This window comes from Agelaius tricolor, unplaced genomic scaffold (genome assembly GCF_023055355.1).
Source record: "Agelaius tricolor isolate 1412-34295 unplaced genomic scaffold, bAgeTri1.0.p SCAF_5, whole genome shotgun sequence".
Classification (NCBI taxonomy): Eukaryota; Metazoa; Chordata; class Aves; order Passeriformes; family Icteridae; genus Agelaius; species Agelaius tricolor.
The window spans coordinates 44,534,635-44,556,181 of record NW_027269265.1 but is presented as its reverse complement, the minus strand read 5'-3'; the positions used below and the strand labels follow the sequence as shown (position 1 = coordinate 44,556,181).

Here is a 21,547-nt window from a genome sequence, read left to right as displayed (position 1 = left end):
CTCAGCGGGAGAGAGACATGGACACGCTGCTGTGAGCTGATCAGAGCGCCCCAGAGATCATGAAGGACACCTTGCCAGTGTGTGTTTTCAAAGAATAAATCAGAATAAAAGACATGGTAGGAAAACTGTAGTGGGGAAGGCTGGTTCTCAAGGGTTTTGTTTGCTTTGTACACATTTTTTGAATATAATGTGATTAGTTGTAATGATTACCTGCTATGGCATATTTTTGGGTTTGATGTAATGATTTTGTCGAGGACATCCAGGTCTCAAAATTCAGTGCTTGAAAAAAAGAAAAGAAAACAAAAAGGTAATTTCAAAAAAAAAAAAAAGTAATTTGCAGCTTAATGCTATGTGAGGTAGACATTCTTTTCTTCTGTAAACAGTTGGGGATATTTAATTTCACAGTGGAGTTTTTGTAGCTTTAAAGGTGGGATGGGGGAAGTAAGTTTTAAATGTGCAGGAATCTAAACTTCATAGCAATTTCCTGTAAACTCCTGTTTTATGCCATGGGCTTGTATAAGTTCAAGAGCATTGTTGAAATTGGAGAAGTTTGTACTGATTTATATCATTTGTGCAACTGGCCCCTTTTGTGTAAGCAGGTTATGTAAGGTTTGGCAGCTGTACTGCATTTTGGGAGATGGAAAAAGTGTTTGGGCAACGTTGGCTGCTTTTTATTATGTCTGTGATACCTTCCAGCTCAGATGGCTGATTGGCTGCTCTTGGAGGGCACAGCCCCGATTTCTAATCTTTGTAAAAATGATGACAAGAGACATGAAGCACTGGGAAATAAGAAATAACCTGCAGCTTTAAGACTGAGGGGAAATATGGTCTTCATTCTGGTTTTTCTCCTGCACCTGGAATTTTAAAATGAGTTAAGCAGGGGAAAGAAAACAAACCAACCAACCAAACAAAAAAATCACCCAAAAACAAAGCCAACAAAAAACCCCACTGGGGTGCAGTTTGCCAACTTCAAAATCTGTTTGTTTTTGCAGGGTGGTTTTCAGTCCCATTCTTCTGATAGGAGGGAAGCACCATTTAAGCCCTGAATTCAATGTGGTAGTTTATATGCCAAAACCCAGGGCCTTTTTGGCTGCAGTTGAATTGCATTTAATTAAGTTCTGACTAGAAAGCTTGATTGTGAAGCTTGAAGCTTACATATAGAGCTTACATGTTTGTAATATATGTAACATGTTACATGTATGTGCTTACATAGAGCAGTAACTGAATTTTATGTACTCTCTTGGGTCTGGTGCTTCTCTCTACTGGACTGGATGGACTCTTGGTGGCTGTGTGTTCATAAGAAACTGTACATTTACACCATGGTTTTGATGGAGCTTTGGCTTCTGCTCTGCTTTGTTCCAGCTCCTTTCTTTGGTGTAGCAAAGTGGTGCAGCAGATCAGTTTAGGGACAGAATTGGTGCAAGTGCTGTGAAATTATCATTTGATGTTAGTCTCTTTTCGCCCTGCCTCTCCTTCCTTTCTGCCTTGGAAGTCTGGAGTTAAGGTTTAAAGCCAGTGAGGGGGGGGAGAAACTTAATCATCTCTGAAGAAGTAAATAAAGTAACTCATAAGTCTGTCCAAGGTCTGCTTTTTGTTTAGCACCTTCTGTAGTGCAGCTTGGTTACTTTTTTTAAAAGGGTATTGATTTGCAATAGCTGCTTAGCAGTGAATTTTGCTCACAAGGGCTTTTTTTTCTCTCATTAGCTCTTTAGGAATTCATGTTTTCATTTTCTTTGACAGCCTCAGTGCTGTTAGACTTTTGTTGACCTGTTGCCATGCAAGGAGGATATAAAACTCCTCAGATGCCAGTCCTAAAATGTGATCGATCTAATGTGTACAAAGATACTGGATTTGATATTTTTAGTTTCTTACAATTGTTATGGCGTGCCCTGGCCCAGGGCTATTTAAAACTCTGGAATTTACATTTGAAAACACCACCACCACCAAGAAAATCAACCAAACAAACAAAAAAACCCCAAAAAACCAAAAAACTACCCAAATGCTTGCCTTAGGCTCTTCATTGTTATTCAGCGTGCATCTTTTCAGCTGGCTTCAAAAACTGGGAGGTGTAATAGCACAGGTAGTGCCAGACTGAGATCCTTTGCTTAGTCTACTTATTTTTCTGAAATGTTATTTGGGGTAAATACTGGGTTTCTTTTTTAAATGGTGAAATGAGAATGATAGGGATTGTTAATATACTGGACACCTGGAAAATAGATTCTATTTGAGAAGCAAAAAACCCCAGTCCTGAACCATCATTTGTCCCAGAAACATTGATGATGTCTTGACTGTTTGAAGGTGATTGTTTTTTATTGAGGTCAATAAGAGATGTGGACTCTTGAGCATTCTTTAACAAATAAATTCAGGAAAGCTTTCCCCCAGAAATAATGTGTTAGTTATTACTCCAGGCTCCTGAATTAAGGTTAATTTAAATCAGGATGAATCAAAATCAGTTCCGACGTATAAACTGTCAAAGCATGCAGATTGATCCCTTCTCTGAGATGCCACTTGGAGCTTTTTGGCATATTCTTCCCCTGCCCATAAAGCTCCAACCAAAAGTGTCTGCTTTTGTGTAAGAATTGATCCTGTAGACTGGAGGCATTTGGAAGATGGAAGCTGTAAGGCCTAATTATTATTCAGGACATTACTAAAATCTTTAATTTCCCCGCTGTTTTTCCTGTATTCCTCTTTCTCTGATGAACCAGCTATTGCAAGCAGATTTCAATGCTTTTGACAGGAGACTAATACTTTTAATCAGATCCATGGGTTATTTCAAGGATACTTAGCCTTTGTCTTTTTCTTCATCACAAATCATACCCAGGAAGCTTTCCCCCACCCCAAAAATTTCTCTTATTACTGTTCTAGTTAAGTTTGCTGGTTTAGCTAAGCTTGTGTCATTCTTTCCATAATAACCATGGATGTTTCTTTTCTTTAGGATTTATAACTTGTGCAAAAAAAATTCTGTCTTCAGGTTACTCTGTATTCCAGCCAGAACACTGTATTTTTACCTTCGTTTGAACTAGCTTTGTCACTCAAAATAGAGGAGGGCAAAAAAAGGAAACCTTGACATTTTGTGCATTCTTGAAAATCCCTTACAGGCATGCAGTTAGAACATGACATTTATGGCTTGTTATAGTCTCATGTCCAGTGCTGTGTTGTGCCTTGTGCTGCCAAAAAAAAGTCAAAAGAGCCTAGATGTTAGGCTAGAGAAAGGTGGAAGAGGAGGGATGGAAAGGGCTGCCCTAGCTAATTGCAGACTCAAAGGAGAGTAACTTGCCATGGGGGAGGTGATGAGAAATGCCTCTTGCTCTGGGCAAGCTTCACTGGCTGGTTGCTGCCGTTCTTTGCTCCTTCTGTTTAAGCACCACTGCTGCAGAAACATTGGTAAGATTGATTATTTGCTAAGGTAACTGAAAGGTTTTGAGTTTTCTCATTTTTTTCCTTGTAGAATGCTAATGTCAACACCAGGGGTGGGCACCAAGGAAGAAGTGCTTCATTTGGCAGTGGTATGGTTTTAAAGGGGCTCACTTAGACCACAGAAGATCAGTCCTGCTGTAGGAACAGCTTCTTACATTGATTGTGCTGAGAGATCCCCAAACCAGAGCAAATTTCCTAGAATTCATGGCAATTCAGCACCTGCAGCCTGATGAAAGGATGGAAACCTCTTTGAAAAAGATGCAAAAATTGTATTTGCCTTACCATGGCTTGGTGTGTGCTCCTGTGATGGACCATGGGATTCTGTGGAGCACATAGAGGGAAGGAAACCTTTACCTCTTTAGGTGTTCAGTATACTCTGAAAAGTTCACTGAGAAGATCAGTGAACTTTTGAGGGGTTGCAGAGACAGCCTGTTGTCAGGACAAGGTGGTGACAGGGTGTGTTGCTTTAGAAAAGTCCACCTGAGAGAGAAGTGCTTTGAAGGAAGGCTGCCTGCATTCCAGATTGTTCTCCATGTTGTCCAAGTGCATCTTCATCCTGCTGACCCTTCCTTTGTGGTGCAGCTACTTTGCTAATACCACACAGTATTAAACCTTTGAGTAACATTGAGCTTGGTGCCTGCTAGTGAGCTGAAATGTAGAGATGCAATTTTCCTGTGACAAGTTTGTGTGTGAATTTGAAAGTACTAGTTTTGTACAGCGGTCTCTGTGAGGCCACAGGTAAACACACATCACCTATGAAATTAAATGACACTATTTTTTGGGAAGAGGCTCTTGAGTTGGAGCTCCTTTAATATCATAGAAAAGCCATGAGGGCCCTTTGGTTTACAGATTTTTTTTTTTCCTTCATCTGAATGCATTGAGAGTGCAGGCTGAAATTTTAATGCAAGGCCTGAGGACAGGAATTTTGTTCCATGATAATTTAGGGGATCTGTTTTCATTCTTTTAACCTGCTTTGAGGGTTTAATAGGACTTTACTAGTTTTGTCTCCTTTAGTTTTTCTTTTAGGTAACTTTCATGGGATTTTTCATTTTGGTCTAAGCTCCTTTTTAGTCTGCGCTTACACATTTCAATAGCCACGTGATATGGCCCAAAATCACTTCTAATAGCCACATTTTTCTTCATTCAACAGTCTATCTTTTGTCTGTCTTTATTCCTGTAGAGTTGGATGCAGGTGGTGCAAGGAGAGCAGGATCAGATGAGCTGGATCAGACAACTGATTTGACCTGACCAAAAATGAGTATTTGGCCGTATCAGTTTCACAATGTGATTCAGCAGCTGGTTGTGCAGACAGGTTTTTTAAGTCTGCTTTTCTCTGTCTTTAGTTGTTTGTCAATAGCTGCTTCCCCACACAGTCCGAGTTGCCACAAATTACAGCCTGACTTGTTAAGGAAAACCAAAATGAGTGGCAATTTACATGCATAGGTTGTCCTCTGAACTGGGGCAGCTCTCAGCTACTGCTGCTGCTTTTTCAGGAGCTGTCAGTCTGTCCTGGTTGCTGGAGCTGAGGAAGCTTTGGGAAGGCATCTGGGGACATGACTGTGCCTCGGCCACTCTAATGTGAGCTATCTCAGAGACCTGCGGAGTCTCCTCCATGGAAGCCTTTTATTTCACCTAGAAAACTTGTTTGACCTCACACTCAGGTGTATGTGTATTGTGATACAAGTGATCAATGTCCATCTGTCTGTCTATTTCTGCATGGTTATTATATTATTATATTCCCCTCTTTAGTGGGGTAAACCGCTCATTATTATATATGCTGCTGTGTAGGTGCTGTGACTGCCCTGGAACTGGAGATCTGCCTAAATTGGGGTGGAGGATGGACATGGAGATCAGAGCATTTTAAGGTTAAGTGTGTTGTGAGGGACATTTGCTGGTGATAGAACTGCCTGTTCCTCCTTTGCTGAATGGATGGCCCAGCTGCAGGTAAAGCAGCTCTTGAGCCTCTGCAGTTTGCAGGGGGGAGAGCAAGATCCCCCTGCAGAGGAACATGACAGCAATTACAAATGTAATCATCCCTGAAGTGTGGACAGGATTCTCTCTCATAAAATAAAGCATAAAGTGTTTTCACAATCCACATTCATTTACTTCCTTAGTGGCTCCTACTGTGATTGCACAGTGAGTGCTGTCTTCTCAGGAGAGCTAAGAGAGATAAGCCAGGTTATGAAACATCTGGCCAAGCATTGTGCAGGACTGAATAGATGTCTCTTTACCATGCTTTTCTGGAGCTCCAGTGTTAGGAGGACTTAGCTGAGATGCAGCTCAGTGCTCTTGCCCAGCTGGTGCCCATCTGGAGCTCCTGTTGATCTAATACTGCGCAGGGAACCTGGGGAGGTGATGGGTCCAGTGCACAGATCCCTGGTTATGTTTGAGAGCTCCCTCAGGGCAAAGGCTTCCTCACACAGAGCCATGGCCCAAAAGGCTGTCATGGCATTGGGAAGGCAGTGTGTTTCTCTGAGCCCCCTGAGGCAGCTGTGTTGTGTTTGCATGTGGAACTTGCAGGCTGCATATGTGGTGCTGGGTAATGTTTACCAGCTGTGAACTGGCTGTCCTCTTCTCACCAGACCATTTCTCTTGTAACTGTACAATCTCAGCTTTTTATGCAGATGTTGTGTGATTTGCCATACTTTGATCTGGTCCTTTCCAATTGGTATGTGCTGTTAATCTATTGTGAGTCTATTCAGGCTACTTACATTACCCATAGGTGGAGTGATAGGGAAACTGGGACATGGATGGGAATGGGGAAAAAAAACCTCCAAAAATTTAATGTCTTTCTAAGTCTTTATGGATTTGTGATTTATTTTTTGACAGAAACAAATTTCAGGACACTTGATTTTATTCTTTTTTTTTCTGTATGGATTTGCAAAAGGAGATGAAGCTGTGGTCATTGCAATATAGGATATTAACTTGTAGTAACTGACCACACAAGGATGATACTCAGTTGTAAATGCTTATAACAATCAGGTAATGCTGAGCATTGGTAAATACACAGAGGCAAAACTTGTGAGATGGTTTCATGAAGGACTTACTTTGTGCCCTGTGGGCCTGGGGTTTGATTTGCTTTAATAAGTGTGTAAAAGTTTTGGGAGTAAACACTGGTGTCTATACCCTGCTGTATGTAATGTACCATTGTACCATTACAGGCTTTGCAAAGAGCTGCTGTCCCTGCATGTCCTGTGGCCTCACTGTGTGTGTCTCTTTCAGATACATGTACTGGACTGACTGGGGTGAGACGCCCCGAATAGAGCGGGCAGGAATGGACAGCAGCATGCGCAAGATCATTGTTGATTCCGACATTTACTGGCCAAACGGACTCACGATAGATCTCGACGAGCAGAAACTTTACTGGGCTGATGCAAAACTGAGTTTCATTCATAGGGCAAATCTGGATGGTTCCTTTAGGTAAGCTCCCTTTGGTCTATAATAAGGTGTAAGTAATTTCTCACTTTCTGTGTTCATTTTGAAATGAGACTTTTTTTCCCCAGTAATCTCGAATAATGCAAATACCTACCTATTTTTTTTAAAATGCAGTTCTTAATAGCCTTGCAAAAAATAACCTCACATACTATAAAACTGGTTTTAAGAGTAAGAGTGTTTGTATCAGTATTTCACTATAGACTGTTCACAGCCTTCTTGTACAGCAGGATTCTTCTTTTTTAGGCTCTTACTTGTCTTGAAAATAGTTGGAGATGCTTATTCTTGACCCTAGACAATATAACATTTACCTTGTGACTGGGATTTTACAGTATTGTTTTGGGTTTTTTTTACCAACAAGAAATACACATTGAGACGTGCTGGTCCATGGCCCCATCCAGAGATGTCCTTTATGTCATGGCTATTAATTAAGCAATTTTTGCATTGTTTCAAACAACAAGCAGTTAGGAAGCAGATTTCCTAAAGTTTGCTGGAAAGCACAGGGTGGAATTTTTTTGATGGCTGCTGTCCAAGTGTGCTGTTAAGTTTTGGCTTCTGTAGACATGGAGAAATGACACTTCAGGCAGGGCAGACTTAGGCATTTGAGATTGCATCTTCAATTCTGTGCAGTGCTCAGTGGGCAGGGTATGTTGGTTCTGAAGGGTGAGTGTCACATGCAGTAAAATGTCCTGCCAGAGTAATCTCTGCACTGTCATCTGGCTTTGGTCTTCAGGTAGTTTTAAATGACATTTTCATGATTTCGTAACATTTTAAATGCCTGTGTCAATAAAATTGTTTTGCCTTGGTGAAAAGTTGGAGGAGCTCTATTTTACGCATTTCTGTGTAACAGAATAATATGCCTTCCCCACAAAAATTTTCCATGGTGTTTTTCATTTTTTTTTACTGAGTTGCATTCTATGCCTGATTTTCACAGTCATAAAAGAGCAATAGCAATATTGACATCCTTTATAAAACACTCTCAAGTTCCTTTGAGAGCACTGTGTAAGAGCTGGATAATGGTGGCATTGTAGTAAGTGACAAGTATTGACTGACAGTCCAGAGTGGAGACAGGGAAAAGCCCTTTGTGGAAGGCAGGGGTAGCTCCAGCTCTGGCTGAAGGTTCCTAGACAGGAGGAAAGATTTTCATATGATTTAGCATAAGTATGTTTCTCTGATCTGGGGGCAAGTGGCAGAGTTTGAGGTTTCCAGGCTGTTTCTGGGGTTTTCATGCACATACGAATTGTACAGACTTCACTTGCATGTGTGTGTAAATGTTGAAGTTGTAATTGGCAAGTAAAATCTATTCTGCTCATTTTAAGGTAGAGAAAAGCCACCTGAAAGGGAGCAAGACTTTGAATGCACTAATTCCAGCAATCTATCCAAATTACTTTGTGATAGATCAATGCCCCACCTCCCAAACAGATTTCTGTTGGACCATAAATCAAATAGTGTTTTAGGAAATAATAATGTATTTTGCATTAAGAAAAAATTGGTTCTCTTTCATATTTTACTCAGGTGCTAGAGCATGTAAATGCACACTTGAGGTCAGAATAGCCCTGTACAGGGTGCATTCTGGAGGTTCCTGATGTCTGACTGCATGTGAACTGTTAGGTATTGTCCAGCATAATAACTCTGAAAGTGTTATGGATATTGATAAAATGCCATGAAGATTGATCTTAATCATAACTCCTTTTAAATGAAATTTTTATTTATTCCCTTTTCTTTTCCACTGATCAGTGCTGAAACAGATGTCTGTGAAGCTGGGACTCTTGGATTCTGGTGTTAAGGTGCATTTTAGTAAGGGCTCAAACTAGATGGTAACTTCTGAAGTTGTTTCTGTTCCTTAAACATGGGGCAACTTTCACTCATCCATGACAGTAAAGAAATCTGTGATGTTTCAAATGCTTCCACCCCTCCCATCCCAGAATCCATTCAGGATTACCTCAAAATCTAAATAAAAAGGAAATTTGCATTCCATGTGGTGGATTAATGTTACTGGAGCAATCTGCCTCCTAGCAAGCTTCAATTTGCATCCACATTTTCTGGAACTATTTCAAGGGATGTAATTACAGGAGAAAGGGAGACTTGATATCTAAGAATGATGGAAATAGGGGCAATACATAGTGGAAAGCAGCTGTTATGATATTAGGATACAGCCACTGCTGTTACTAGTGAAGAGGAAAGAGCAGTGGTGAGACTGGAAAGAGAAAGTGAAATTAGTATTTGTATTTATTCTGTTGTGTTTTATGGTAAGAAGTAGTGGTAATTAGAGAGAATTTTTAGAGTAGTTTCAATTTTATCTCAAGAAGAGAAATATTATTAATAATTTTGTTTTCTCATGTATATGCTGGTACTTTTGTCCACGTCTCAGTCTGTTTTAAACTTGTCCATGTCTGAATATATATCAAGAATTTTTGGGGTGTTTTTTATTCCCTTCTACCCTGGAAAATGCAGATAATTACCTGTGCTGCTGAAAATGAAACAGAGTCCTTTCCCTGCCAAATGTTAGCTGGTTTTTGTTTATCTTTAAACATCTTCAGTGGAAAAAAAAAGAATGCAGATTTAATAGAGGTATAAGAAAATTAAGTTCCTTATTTTCCTTCAGAATGACACTGAGACTTCAGCTTTCTCAAAGTCATATGATGAAAAATTTTGAATAATGCTTTGCTGTGTCACAACACTGGTTTGAAAGGTGTGTGCATACCTTTGTGTATACATAAAATGGTTTGTGAAAACTGAGTACGGGTAGGTTTGACCGAGGAATTGTCAAGCATCTTTTCTCTGACTTAATAAATATCTTCAAAACTACTATATCTAAATTTATTGCGACTGGTATAAATTTTGGGATCCTGTGAAAACATGTTAGAAATGTCATGTGTTTTGTGGCTTCCAGTTCAGCTAATTCTTGGAGGTGTGGCTGTATGTCATTGAAAAACCACCTCAAATGTTTCAGATTTGTATTAATTATAAATATTTAGTTTTAGGAAAAATATAACTGACCTTTGCTCTACATTAAAAATTAATCTGAAAAATACTTCCTTCTGCTGCAAATTTAAGAAGGGGGTCATTTAATGAGACTCATAGGTCATTTCTGCCTTTTTCTCCTAGAAGAAAAGACTGAGTGAAAACTGAAGTTCTGGGCAAAGATGTCATACTGCTATAATCAGAGGAGCACTCTTTGGGCATAAGTTTCCTTGGAAAGTCACTTGTGTTTGGGTATTTGCGCAGCTCCTGAAGTTAAGGAACTTAAGGGGTCAGTGTAGAGCCTGAATCAGATACTTTGATGTTCTGAAACCCAATATATTTGTGTCCTTATTGCTATGAAGGGGTAAAACTTTATTTGACATTTTTCAGACTGCTTGTCACTTTTATCACCAGGTGAATCTCTTGATTCACCCTGTGAATTTGTTGAAAGACGACAGTTCCTATGTGAATTTCTACAGAGCCAAATTTTTTCATGTGTGTGTGGTAACAAGTGGAAGCAATCCATTTTTTAATCCTTACTTTTTCTCCCAAAAAGGCAAAAAGTTGTTGAGGGTAGCCTCACTCACCCCTTTGCCCTGACGCTGTCTGGGGACACTCTGTACTGGACGGACTGGCAGACGCGCTCCATCCACGCCTGCAACAAACGGACGGGAGAGAAGAGGAGGGAGATCCTGTCTGCCCTCTACTCACCCATGGACATCCAGGTCCTGAGCCCCGACCGACAGCCCTACTGTACGTCCTGCTTGCCCCCAAACCCCTGCTTGGCTGCTGCCTCTCTGGCAGGGAAAATGTCAATCAGCAAAGTGGTCAGTGTGGAGTTTCAAAGTTCTGCACGCTTGGCAAGGGGTTGGTTGCTAAAGGTAGAAGTGCTTGAATCCTGTGCCTTGCTTTGAGTATTCCGACCCTAATTGGTGTGAACTCACTCGCTGCCCCAGTTGGTAGCAAAATCCAGTGCAGTATTCAGTGACTTGTTTTGGTTTGGAATATTTGAACAAGGATGATACCAACTTACCTGACATTTTTTTAATGCCATTGCTTTAAAGACATCTGTAAGAAATGCTTATTATTACCTTTTTTAATAAGTAAAATTGCCACAAATTATATAATGTTCATGTTGTACTTATAAGTGCCATTTTTGCAGTCCAAACTTGATCATGGTTATCTTCAGTACATATCAAATAGTTTGTGCACATCTTAGCATGGAAGGGTTTTAGTTTTGAGCTTTCATGTAGACACACATGTGCCTCTATTTTTCTATACATTCTCTGGTGCTACTTCAAAGGAAGTAGAGTATTGAAAATTGAGTAGAGCTGCATGTATTTTGTATGTTCACGTGATTCCATGTGGCAGCTGGTTTTGGAGGTTTTGAGTTTTTTTAGGATTGTGAGAATGGGACTTAAAATCAGTGTTGTGAAATGTATAGAATTGAGTAGCTCTGGGAAGAATCAAGTCTTGTCCAGAGGAAATACTCTTGCCATTTGGACTGGCTTCTTTCTGTATGCCAGCTGTAAAATCTGCTTCCCTCAAGATAATATTTGTTATTCCAATCAAGTTAATAGGATGTGAGTAAACAGGCCTGAAAGTAAGCAAAAGGAGTTTGGAGATCATCCTGGGGATGGAACATGTGCAAGTTTTCCTTGAGGTTGCTGGGTATGCACAGCACCCTGGTCTATCTCACAGCTCCAGATAAGAGTTTGTCCGTGCTGAATTCTTGTCATTGCTTTTAGCTCCAGGAATGTCCCAGCCTTGGGTCATAGTATTTGAGTCAGTCACAAAGAAAATAGAGCACGCAGAGAAAGAGCATATGCTGAAAATAGCTCAGATGCCATTGATTGACTTCATTAAGATCAGGCTTGGATTCCTTCCGTGCCTTTTTTTTTTTTTTTTTGGTCTGTGAGTGTCAGTGGAAGTAACAAAAGTCAAATTAGCCAGACATTTTGTGCTTTTATATTAGATTCAATCAGATGGTGATTGAAACTACAGTTTTGCAGAAATCTTGAAAAAGCTGCAAGTATTTTTTATAAGGGGCAATATTTATCCATAATTACCTATTAATATGGTTTCATGTCTTGCTGCCATTTTTTTCCCCATTAAAGGAGGAAGGAGTGGTCAGTTGTCATATGTCCATCCTTGTCCTGTACATGCAACAGTAGGAATTTGTAATGTAGGAATTGTACAATTCTTGTTTTCTTTCATGGAACTGATTGTCCCATCAGTTGCATACATCTCAATTTAGGTGCCCCTAGAGTTAAGATGCTGGGGAGGGGGGAAATCAAGCATTTCATATTGTGATTGCTCTGTTTTTTAGCACTAAAGCTTAGGCCAGTCATTTGGGATCTGTAATTTCTTCCTCAAGGAGAAAACAGAGCTTATGGGCTTCTAGAAAACTTAGACTAAATCTCCTTTGTTTCTTGAAGTTCACACTCCATGTGAAGAAAACAACGGTGGTTGCTCCCATCTGTGCCTGCTGTCTCCAAGGGACCCCTTCTACAGCTGTGCCTGTCCCACTGGTGTGCAGCTGGAAGATGATGGCAGGACGTGCAAAGCAGGTAGGAACTTGGCTTTTTTCTACAGTCACAGTATTGGTGTGCCTTGGATTCACTGCTTCAGAGCTGATCCTTGAAGAATTGAGTTGAGAGGAGCTGCCTGATAAACTGAAATGTCATTTTGCATACAGACCTCCCACTAAGATACCAAAGACAGTGGTTTTTATGAACTAAAGTAATCCCTTGTAGTATAAATCAGAGAATTTTGCCTGTGTTTAGGGTTGACAGTTCTCTGTAGGAATGAAGTAGTATGTGGAACTCATTGCTGAAGGATTTTATTAGAAGTAATTAATGTAGGAGATCTTTCCATTTGGACAGTGGAGAAACTTCTGCTCCCTCCCATTCATCCTCCAGAACAGGTCTGTGATAAAGCAGTGGTGGCTGAGTTGTTAACTGAGAAAATACTGTTCTAGGTGATGGCCCTGAGAAGTAGGAGAGGGTTGTGTATCACCAATAAAAGTTGTTTAGAGAATAACAGCTGGAGTATACCTTTTAATTAGACAGTGTAACTAGATGCATATTTTGTATCCACAGGTTGAATGAGCCTTGTGGTATACTTTGAAAATCTTGGTTTTTTCACTGATTGATAAGTCTTTTTTAAAGATGCATCTTAGAAAAGCAGGCAACTAACACTGATACGGTGAGAGAACACTAGGAGGGAAGGTTTTGGAGAGTGTTCTGCTGACTCTGCTGCCTGTCTCCAGTGTGCTTTTGAGTCTAGTCAAATAATATAATCATTTTCTGATGTGGCTTGATTCCTCTGTGTACTAGAGCATGCATAAGATGCCTTTCTTTTGTGAACCAGAAGCACAGTTTAAACACTGAATCTCCAGGGTTTAAGGGCCGGTTTTATTAGCTCATCCTACTCTATTTGAAAGGCTTATAAGGTAGTTTTGCAGCTGCTAAGAGACTTTTCCCTTTACTCCTTCCAGCTTTGGAAAGTTTCCCTTTCACAGCTTTTAAAAACCCCTCACTGAAAGCTCAGGACAACCTTTTAGACGTTCATATTGACCTCATGTTTCTGGCAGTGGGAATGAAGGTCAGCCTGCTTTTGGCATTTTGGCAGATAGCACAAGCAGGACCAACTGCTTATACTGTGCTTTCACCTTTCCGTTGTCAGGCCAGACAGTCTGCCAAGGGTTTTCTGTCAAAGGAGGGCAAAAAAGTGGGATGAGAACAGGAAATCTGGTTTTGCATAAGAATGTAGCTTTTTCGTTCAGTTTTATGGATTATTTCTTTCCCAAGCTCCACATCTTTTGTTGCCCTGTCTGCCTTATGCCAACATCCATGTGCTTCTCTTTCCCATCTTGCTAATTAACTCCTTGGTTGCAAGGAGCTGACTTTTTGTTCTCCACACGAGCCCTTTGTAGTGGTGTTGTAGCAGGAGCTGCAGACCCACGGGTGTTGACCACATCTTCACTTTGTTCCTCTTGGCTTGGGCAGAGGTGCAAAAGTGCAGAGTCACTTGGGCATATGAGCTGCTTTGATTTCAGGCTGCTAAGTGGATCTCACAAAAGCTGCTGGGGGTTTATCTGCAGAAGGGAAAAGCGTTCTGTTCTCAAAATCCCTGTCCACATGAGGAGTTTACTGGTGCAAATGTAACTATAGAATGTTATTTCTGTATATATCTGTCAGAAAGAATTCTTGAGCAGAAAAGCCCTGGGGTTCTTAGGTGATTTTAGCTCTCTTGAATATTGAAGTAAACGTACATTGGTAATGTTCAGATGAGAGCACTCTGTAGCTCTTTACAAATGGTAAAGGGCCTAGGTAATTAACAAAAAGTATGAATTCAAGGACAGGCTGTACCAGTATTTGTCTTGTTGAGTTACATCTGTATATAATGAAACTCTGAAACTGGATTTTTATGCTTTGACTAAACTAATCATTGATATGCTGGAACCTTAAGTATTGTGCCTGTGTTGAAATATAGTTCATTTTCCTGTTGTTTTATACTTTTGGTGTTCGTTCTTGCTTTCTCTCTGGTTCTAAAGAGTTGCTCTGAATAAATTTTTAAAAATTGCCTTTACAGTAAATATCCATCACTAATAATGGATGATAGATAGATACACTCAATGCCAGTTGCTATGTTCTCCTCTGGGAACGTGTCTGTCTTTTGTGGAGGTAAATAGGTAAATTTATTGTTTTGCAGACCCGTGGTGCTAGGTCTGTTTTCCTCTGTTGGCTTGAAAATGTTCTGCACTACCTTGGAGTTCCCATATCAACAAGCAAGGGAGTTATAACTTTGGAAAGTAAATCAGATGCTCCTGACCACATACTCCTAGCAAAGTGAACATTCAAGCTCTGGTCTTTGAAATTACTTAGGAGGTTGTGTTGGACCACCATGGTCTTGTTGGATGTGTCAAATACATGGTTTTTGATGGGTGTCTGAACCTAATCTTGCTGGCATAGAAGGTAATGAAGTCACAGTTTGTAAAGGCTGTCAGAGTCTGATGGTTCTGGTTGTGCTTGTGGAGAGTGGCCTAGTCAGTAGGAGCTGGTAACACCTTGTAACTTTCAAGAATAACAGACTAGTGAAATTTCATGTCTCCAAATGGAGCTTCAGTTCTCAGACTAGGTATATGTCTTGATCTGTGTTTTGTTTGGTTGTTTGTTTGTTTTGTTAATTTGTTTGAAAGCCTTTCCTAAGCTAACTTGAGCAGTTGCCTGAATATTTGAGAAAGGAACCAAAATTTGGTTGCAGGCATTTAGAAGGGTTGTGTAATTCTACCAGCAAATAGGCCAGTTAAAAGCAGAGCAAAAGACGGGAAGTTTCACAAGCCTGGGGACCTTCTTTTAGTAATTTTGCTGATTTAGGACCATCCTGAATTTTTTCTTGCTTTCATTGCTTAAGGATCACATTTATTTTCTTTATGAACAGAATTATTTTGATTGATGAGTCTTCTGTTTGCGTGCAATGTCTCCTTTCAATAAGCTGTTCTTTCTCCTCTCCTGGGGTTCCCTTCCTAGGATTTAGTGAGTTCTGTGGGTCAGTGGTAGTTTGTAGTGTTGTGAGAAAGACAGATGTATTGATGGCTGTCTTGTCTCCAGCACTAAATTATTTGCTCCATTTTTACCTGGAAGATACTTCAGGTGATACCTGCCACCTCTTTTGAGCAGATAGACTTTCCTCATGCTTCTCATTGTGCACAGCAAATGACATCAATTTATCTGTTTATCACTCCAGCTCTGGTGCACCTTTGGTGTAACTTGTACCACTTGAAGTGAATGTTTCCAGATAAAATGGAGCTGGATCTTTGCACCCTATTCTGCCTTTGTGGAGCAGGTTTGTTTTCCTTTGCTGGGCAAAGCTGCAGTCTCAGGATATTGGATTTTTTCCCTCTGCTTTTTCCTTCCTTCTGTGGCTTGACCATGTGGTTCAGGTCAGTCACATTCAGGGAAGTTCAGATGTTTTTTGTGTATCTTGCCAGTTGTGATTAAACCCTGATCCCAGTCTCCTGTACAGCAGCTATGTGTCTGCATCCTTCCAAGACTGAGCTGGTTTTTGTAAACAGCATTCAGCAGCATGTTTCACTTATGTTTCTGGGAAATATATAATTTCTTTCTGCTGTGTTCAGTATCACTGGCATACAGCTATCACTGCAGGCCTTCTAAAGGAATGCCAAAACCCTCATCTTTTTTCTAAGTGGATATATTTCCTGTAAGCAGTCACTTGACTTCCTGAATTTCCTCTGCCTGTCAGTGTTGCATTCCCAAAGGTTCTTATTCTCATTGCACATAATTTTCTGATATCATAGTACCAAGTTAGTCAAAGTACGTGAACTAGAAGTAGTTGGATAGCATTTTAAAACCTATTATCCAGGGCTGATACCTGCAAAATATTTTCAATATTCCACACCTCACTCTCAAAAGTCTTTACTAGCTTGGCTCTCTGGCTATGAAGCTGTAATAGGTAGGATAAACTGGGACTTCAGCTAATGTTCTTTTTTATTCTATTTTTTTAACTTCATCAAGGACACTCAGAGCTACACAATGTCAGAATTAGTCCAGATTCATGCAGCTTCTGGAAGCTTCTGGACCCCTAGTTTTAAAAAAAAATATTTTTCAGGATTTTGTTTTATTTCTCATTAAATATGTAGTGCTTGCTGCAGTATATAGATAAAATATTTCAGTAAATCCTACAGAATTTTACTTTACTCATTATCCAAATTCATTGCAGCAATTTCACATGGCCTGAATATCATTAATTCTTGATCCATTTTACATATTTAAATTCCTCTCTAACCAAATTTAAATCTCTATTAAGAGGAATCCTTTTTTACTTGCTTCCACATAAAAACACAAACCAAAACAAGTCAAGCCTTTCTGTGACACTGGAATCTCTTTCTTGGAGATTTAATTTTACTCTGATTTATTGCTTTTCCATTTGTGTTGGGAAAGGTCACGATTCTGTTGCCTTTCTTGTGTTTGAAAGCAATGTGAGAGGCCTCTTGGTAAGAAGGCATAAGGGAGGTTGAGGTGTAGATGTATCTGCATGCCATGCAAAGAGTAGATGACAAATGCAACATCCAAGTTTGCCACAGTTTTGGAGGAATGCTTTTGATATTTTGCACAAAGAATTTTGCACAAAGAAGCGATGCCTGGAAGAAAGGGCAATGCTAAGTAAAGTATGTTCCTTTAATACCCTGGGCATTGGCTCAGTATAGATCTAAGCCAGGGCATGTCTGGATGATGTTCTTGATCACAGGGTTTAGTTTTAGGTGGTCCTGCAAAGAGCAAGGAGTTGGACTCAATAGTTAAGAAATACAACTTGAGATATTCTGTGATTCTAAGTAGACCAAGCAAAACTGTCTCCAGGAAGGGCTATAAAAGCATAAATGATCCTTTGCCATAGCTGAAGACAAAGAATTTGGCTGCAAAAGCAACCATATCCAAATGGTACTTCAGCTTCTGTTCACACTGATGTTTTTACTGAACTCAGAAAAAGTGAATGTCCATGTGCTGGGGCACAGATTTGTGAGCTGATGCTACCAGTGCAATGCTTGGTAATGAATTGCTCCTATAAGGGGCCTTTCCTAAAAGCTGTACAAAAAATATATTAGGGATAAATACCCACAATTGCATCAATTCTTGCTAGTGGCTTGCCTTAATGCTGAGGTAGTTGGCAGGTTTCACAGTGAGACAGGTACCTGAATTCACAATTATCTTAGTGGCTTCTTTACCACAGCAAATCTACCCTTATAGAAAAAGGGGTTTGCACTGCTTGAGATGTGGAAATTAAACTCTTGCTATGCATGAGCATGAGCATTCCTTAAAGCCAGCATGAGAACTGCTGCTGTATATTGAGCTTTAAGCATAATGTGAGTCAAATCAAAAAGGCCCCCACAGTATTTTCCAGTTTGATAACTGTAAAAGAAAATACTTGCTTCAGGTGTTTGAAGTCAGCTACCCTTTTCTTTCCTGGATCCTGTTGTTGAGGCAGTTGATCAGGGTTGGCTGCCATTCCCCGTGTCTTATTTCTCTTTGCCATTCTGCACGTTGTGAAATAGAAAACTGTTTTTGGAACCTGCTGGCTAATACTGCATAATATGTACAGTGGTTTTTTAATGTGCAGAAGACAGAAGAATATTGAAGGAAGAAATGCTAAGGCACTTTCTTCTCATCTCCTGTGCATTTCTGGTGCACATCATATGTTTTAAAAGTTTTGTCTGCGGTTCCTTGGTGAGCAATCAGGAATTTATTACAGCAACTAAGCCTCCAAGCAAGACAAGCTGGCAGACAAATACCTTCATGATGAAGTACTTACTTCATGCCATTTAACCACCAGAGAAGGTTTCTTTGCCAGCATGTCTTCTTGATTAATAAGAGGAACACTATGGATTAATCCAGACTTTCTGATGAAGTAGATCTACCATTAATTTGAGAGAAATAGCCTTTTTTAAGAAAGAGAAGGGTCGGGGAGGTACTTAGGATAACTGCTGTAGAATCAGTTCTTTCAAATACCTGATAAAACTCCTGCTGACATTGTGTGAGTAACTGTCTGGAGTATTCTAGCACTTAAAAGATGCTGGAAGAGAAACCTCGTGTATCAGTAGATAAATTTTGATTGCATTCTATCATTGGTTTGGAGCTGTATTGGGAAGCAGCACTCATGTCCTAATTTTTTTGTCATGAGATACAAAGGCAAAAAGAAAACTGTATTTTACCTTATTGCCTAGACTGGTTATCTGTCTCTCCCTGTTGACAACTCTGTGATTGAAATGCAGCTGTGGAAAACCATTGGCTTTTGGTTGAAGGTGCTTTGATTTCTTAGGTGTCTTCTGCCCTGTGCCTGGTGTTTGACTACTGTAGGGAAACATTATCCAGAAGATGGATGACTTTTTCTTCACTCCTTCTCTCCCTATTGCGCTCCCAAAGGTGTATTGTAATTCCTGTGCTTATCCAGGAATTGTTGAAATTGCAAGTTTGTAATTAAAAACTGTTCAGTAATGGGTTCCTGAGAGTTTGGGAAATATAGAGGGAAATCTACCTCTTCTCATTCCACTCCATTTAGTGAGTGAGTTTTTTCCCTTTCATTCATGTGTAGATCTTTGTTTTGAGTCTGTTTTCCCTCCCCTTGCTTTATTTAGTGTGTTATGTTGATGAGTTTATTTGATTTATATTAAAAGATTACATTCTTTTCTATTCATAGCAACTTTTATGTTTCTGAATGGGGACCACTTTGTGTAGCAACAAAATGAAATAGCCTCATATGGAAATGGCCTTATTTATAATTTCACTGGATAAAGGCCATTAGAAACATGCCATAAGGAACAAACCTGGAGAGAGTGAGGAGCATTCTTGAAGGTCTGCCACATCATCTTCTAGTTCTGTTGTTGGTGGTTTTCCTGGGCTATGGTGAATGAAACTTTCTTTTCAAGCTTTGCTGGTGCATGTTTCAAATTGATGACTACTCTCCAGGACTCTGAAACACTGTCTAGTTAAAACTTATTTTTGTGGTTAGGGGATTTTTTGTTTTGGTTTTGGTCTTGTTTTTTTTATTTTTTTTTCTTTTTGGTGTGTGCCTATAAAGGAAATAGCGAACCTCTCCCTTTTCAGCTCTGTTGAGTCTCTGGATTGAATCTGGTTTTATGCTGCAAAAGAACCACACCCTGGGTCTGCACTGAAAGGGTTTATATGTAAACTTTGTTATCTTGCATTCTCTTTGTGCTGGGAACATACACAGGCAAAGTCACCAAGACCCAGTGATAACTGCCTAAGCTGCTGTGGCTTGACTGCTTCTTCCAGCACTGGGTGGCTGTCTCTGTTTTACTGCATCAATGTGAGATTGAGACTCTCCCTAGATTTGCAAACCCTAATTTGCAGCTGTTTGTATCTTTTTTGTCTGTTTTGTTTTGCTGTTTTGCTTTTTCCTTGATTGTGTCAGTTTAGAATTGAATTTTCTGGGCCTCCATCAGCCTTGGCACATAGTAAATAATGCTTAAATTTCAAAGCATTGCACAGTTTTCAGTCTCAGAGGGCTCGTGGGGTGTAAATATTTATTTCTGTTTGTGTGAAGGATGACAACAGTGCAAAGAAAATTAATCTGTTCAAAGTCTCTTGCTGAATGGGAAACATCTGCAATTAGAAGTCAATAGAAGTGGGATTGTAGAAAACCTACTGTATTTTTGTTCATTTTTAAAATATATTAATTATGTATATTGTTGGGTTGTAATGAATTTTTGATTCTTGTCTCTGTGCATTTGAGGTGTTTCTGCCAAAGCTCTGTTCAACAGAAACTAGGTGGTAAAATGGATGTCAGTTCCAAAGTCAGTGATTCCCTGCTCTGAGCCAGTGGAATTGTGTATCTCCAGCAGAGAGCAGGTACACATAAACTTTAAAACCTTGCTTTGTGAGGAAACACCACAATCCAGAGCCTACCCTTTTTCTAGCAGTAGGGATTTTTGGCAGACTTTTTCTTGGCCCGTCCTTCTTCCTATGGCTTGCAGTGAGCTGTTATTAAGAACTCTGTGCCCAGGGATGTTAATTTTTCTTTTGTTAATAAAGAGTAGAAGCTGGGAGTGTGATATCCATAAGGTAACAGATTTACCACTTAACATTTCCAACTTTCTCTTCTCTATTTTTAAAGCACACAGAGAATATACAGACCCCAGGGCAGAGTAAGACTTAGTTGTTTAAGTGCTTTGAGTTCTTTGGATGAAAGCTGAGTGTAATGGCAGCTTCTTTGCTTGGTACAGCAGTAGCCAGATGGCTGTGCTGACCTTTGATTCTGGGGCTAATACCAATGCATTTATGACTTATATTAATGCTGTTTTGAGTAAATCTTCCTAAGAGTTGTCTACTCCTCTGTCAGTAACTTCTCAAACCTTTGTGCTCACAAGTATAGTACTGGGCATGTAAAACTGAATGTGTGTCACAGAAACTCCATTCTAAACTAGAACAGGGTAACTGTGATTTCTGTCTTGCAACAGCTTTTCCTGGAAGGAACATTACTTTTGTCCTAGTCAGCTGCTTTGTGCTAATGATCTTATCAGCTGTGCAGTTTAACTAATATTCCATTTGTGGGATTTCATTTTGGTGGCTGTGTGAATGTGTCAAAACTCTGATTTGTAGGTGTTTTTCCTGGTTCAGGCAAAGTTAGAAGTCTGCTGCTATGATAGTGGAAGAAACAGGAGACAATAGCTTTTCCCTGTACCATGCAGACAGAAATGATGTAATTTATGAGTTACGTAAGTGCTCTGGTATTTCCGTTCTTTGTCACAATTGTTAGTTTTCCTTATGCTTACTTACCTTTCAATTAAATCAAGTCCTGTCTGAATGTGGCCACTCAAAACATTCTTTCAAAGAAACCTTTCCTGTTTCTATTTTGCTGGTTGCACACTCCCACTGCATGCAGTCCTTGGTTTTAAATTGCATGTGCAATGTCCAGTTGGAGAGGACCTGGGCAGCCTTTCCCAGCCCACCCCTGTCACACAGTAAGAAGAAGCAGTCCTGTCTTCCTCTCAGAATGAAAGATAAATAAAAGCCTGGACTGGAATGCACAGTGCTGTTCATGTTGCAACTGGCTCTAGTAAGGTAACCACGGAGAAGGTATAAAAAGATTTTCCATTTATTTCTAGGTATTGCTAAAGTTTCTTTCAACTCCTTAAATATTACTGTTTTCTGAGGAGGTTGAGGAGCAAGAAGGGGATTTTACAGAGTTTTGTTGA

The 21,547-nt window shown here is 39.9% G+C and overlaps 1 protein-coding gene across 1 annotated transcript in view; it reads left to right on the top strand.

Moving 5' to 3' along the window:
* Positions 1-21,547, top strand: part of LRP5 (LDL receptor related protein 5) — a 130,626-nt gene that overhangs the window by 38,615 nt on the left and 70,464 nt on the right. The window contains exons 3-5 of the mRNA XM_071427633.1: positions 6,640-6,837; positions 10,370-10,566; positions 12,252-12,383. Coding sequence (XP_071283734.1) covers positions 6,640-6,837; positions 10,370-10,566; positions 12,252-12,383 — 527 coding nt within the window. The remainder of the gene's footprint in view (positions 1-6,639; positions 6,838-10,369; positions 10,567-12,251; positions 12,384-21,547) is intronic.